This window comes from Mastomys coucha, unplaced genomic scaffold (genome assembly GCF_008632895.1).
Source record: "Mastomys coucha isolate ucsf_1 unplaced genomic scaffold, UCSF_Mcou_1 pScaffold1, whole genome shotgun sequence".
Lineage (NCBI taxonomy): Eukaryota > Metazoa > Chordata > Mammalia > Rodentia > Muridae > Mastomys > Mastomys coucha.
The window spans coordinates 29,536,880-29,537,113 of NW_022196891.1; the positions used below are offsets into that span (position 1 = coordinate 29,536,880).

Sequence of the window (234 nt, forward strand, 5' to 3'; positions counted from 1 at the left end):
AAGAACCTAACATATCTTAGTAACTAGGAAAAGCAGACAGAAACAGGAAAAAATGACATTCTGCGGTATGCAGGAACTAAGATTAAGCTAAAAATTGGCCACAGGAAAACAGCTTTTACCTCAGAAGTAACTTCCACATCGGTATCATCACTTAAGGACTTGGAGCCCTCAAGATCATCGTCTTTTCCCACTTCAACCATCTGTGAAGGAAAAGAGGCCTCATTAGAAATGCTA

The 234-nt window shown here is 39.7% G+C and overlaps 1 protein-coding gene across 1 annotated transcript in view; it reads right to left on the bottom strand.

The window, feature by feature from the left end:
- Positions 1 to 234, bottom strand: part of Mdm4 (MDM4 regulator of p53) — a 31,413-nt gene that overhangs the window by 7,617 nt on the left and 23,562 nt on the right. Inside the window, exon 6 of the mRNA XM_031340469.1 lies at positions 120 to 200. Coding sequence (XP_031196329.1) covers positions 120 to 200 — 81 coding nt within the window. The remainder of the gene's footprint in view (positions 1 to 119; positions 201 to 234) is intronic.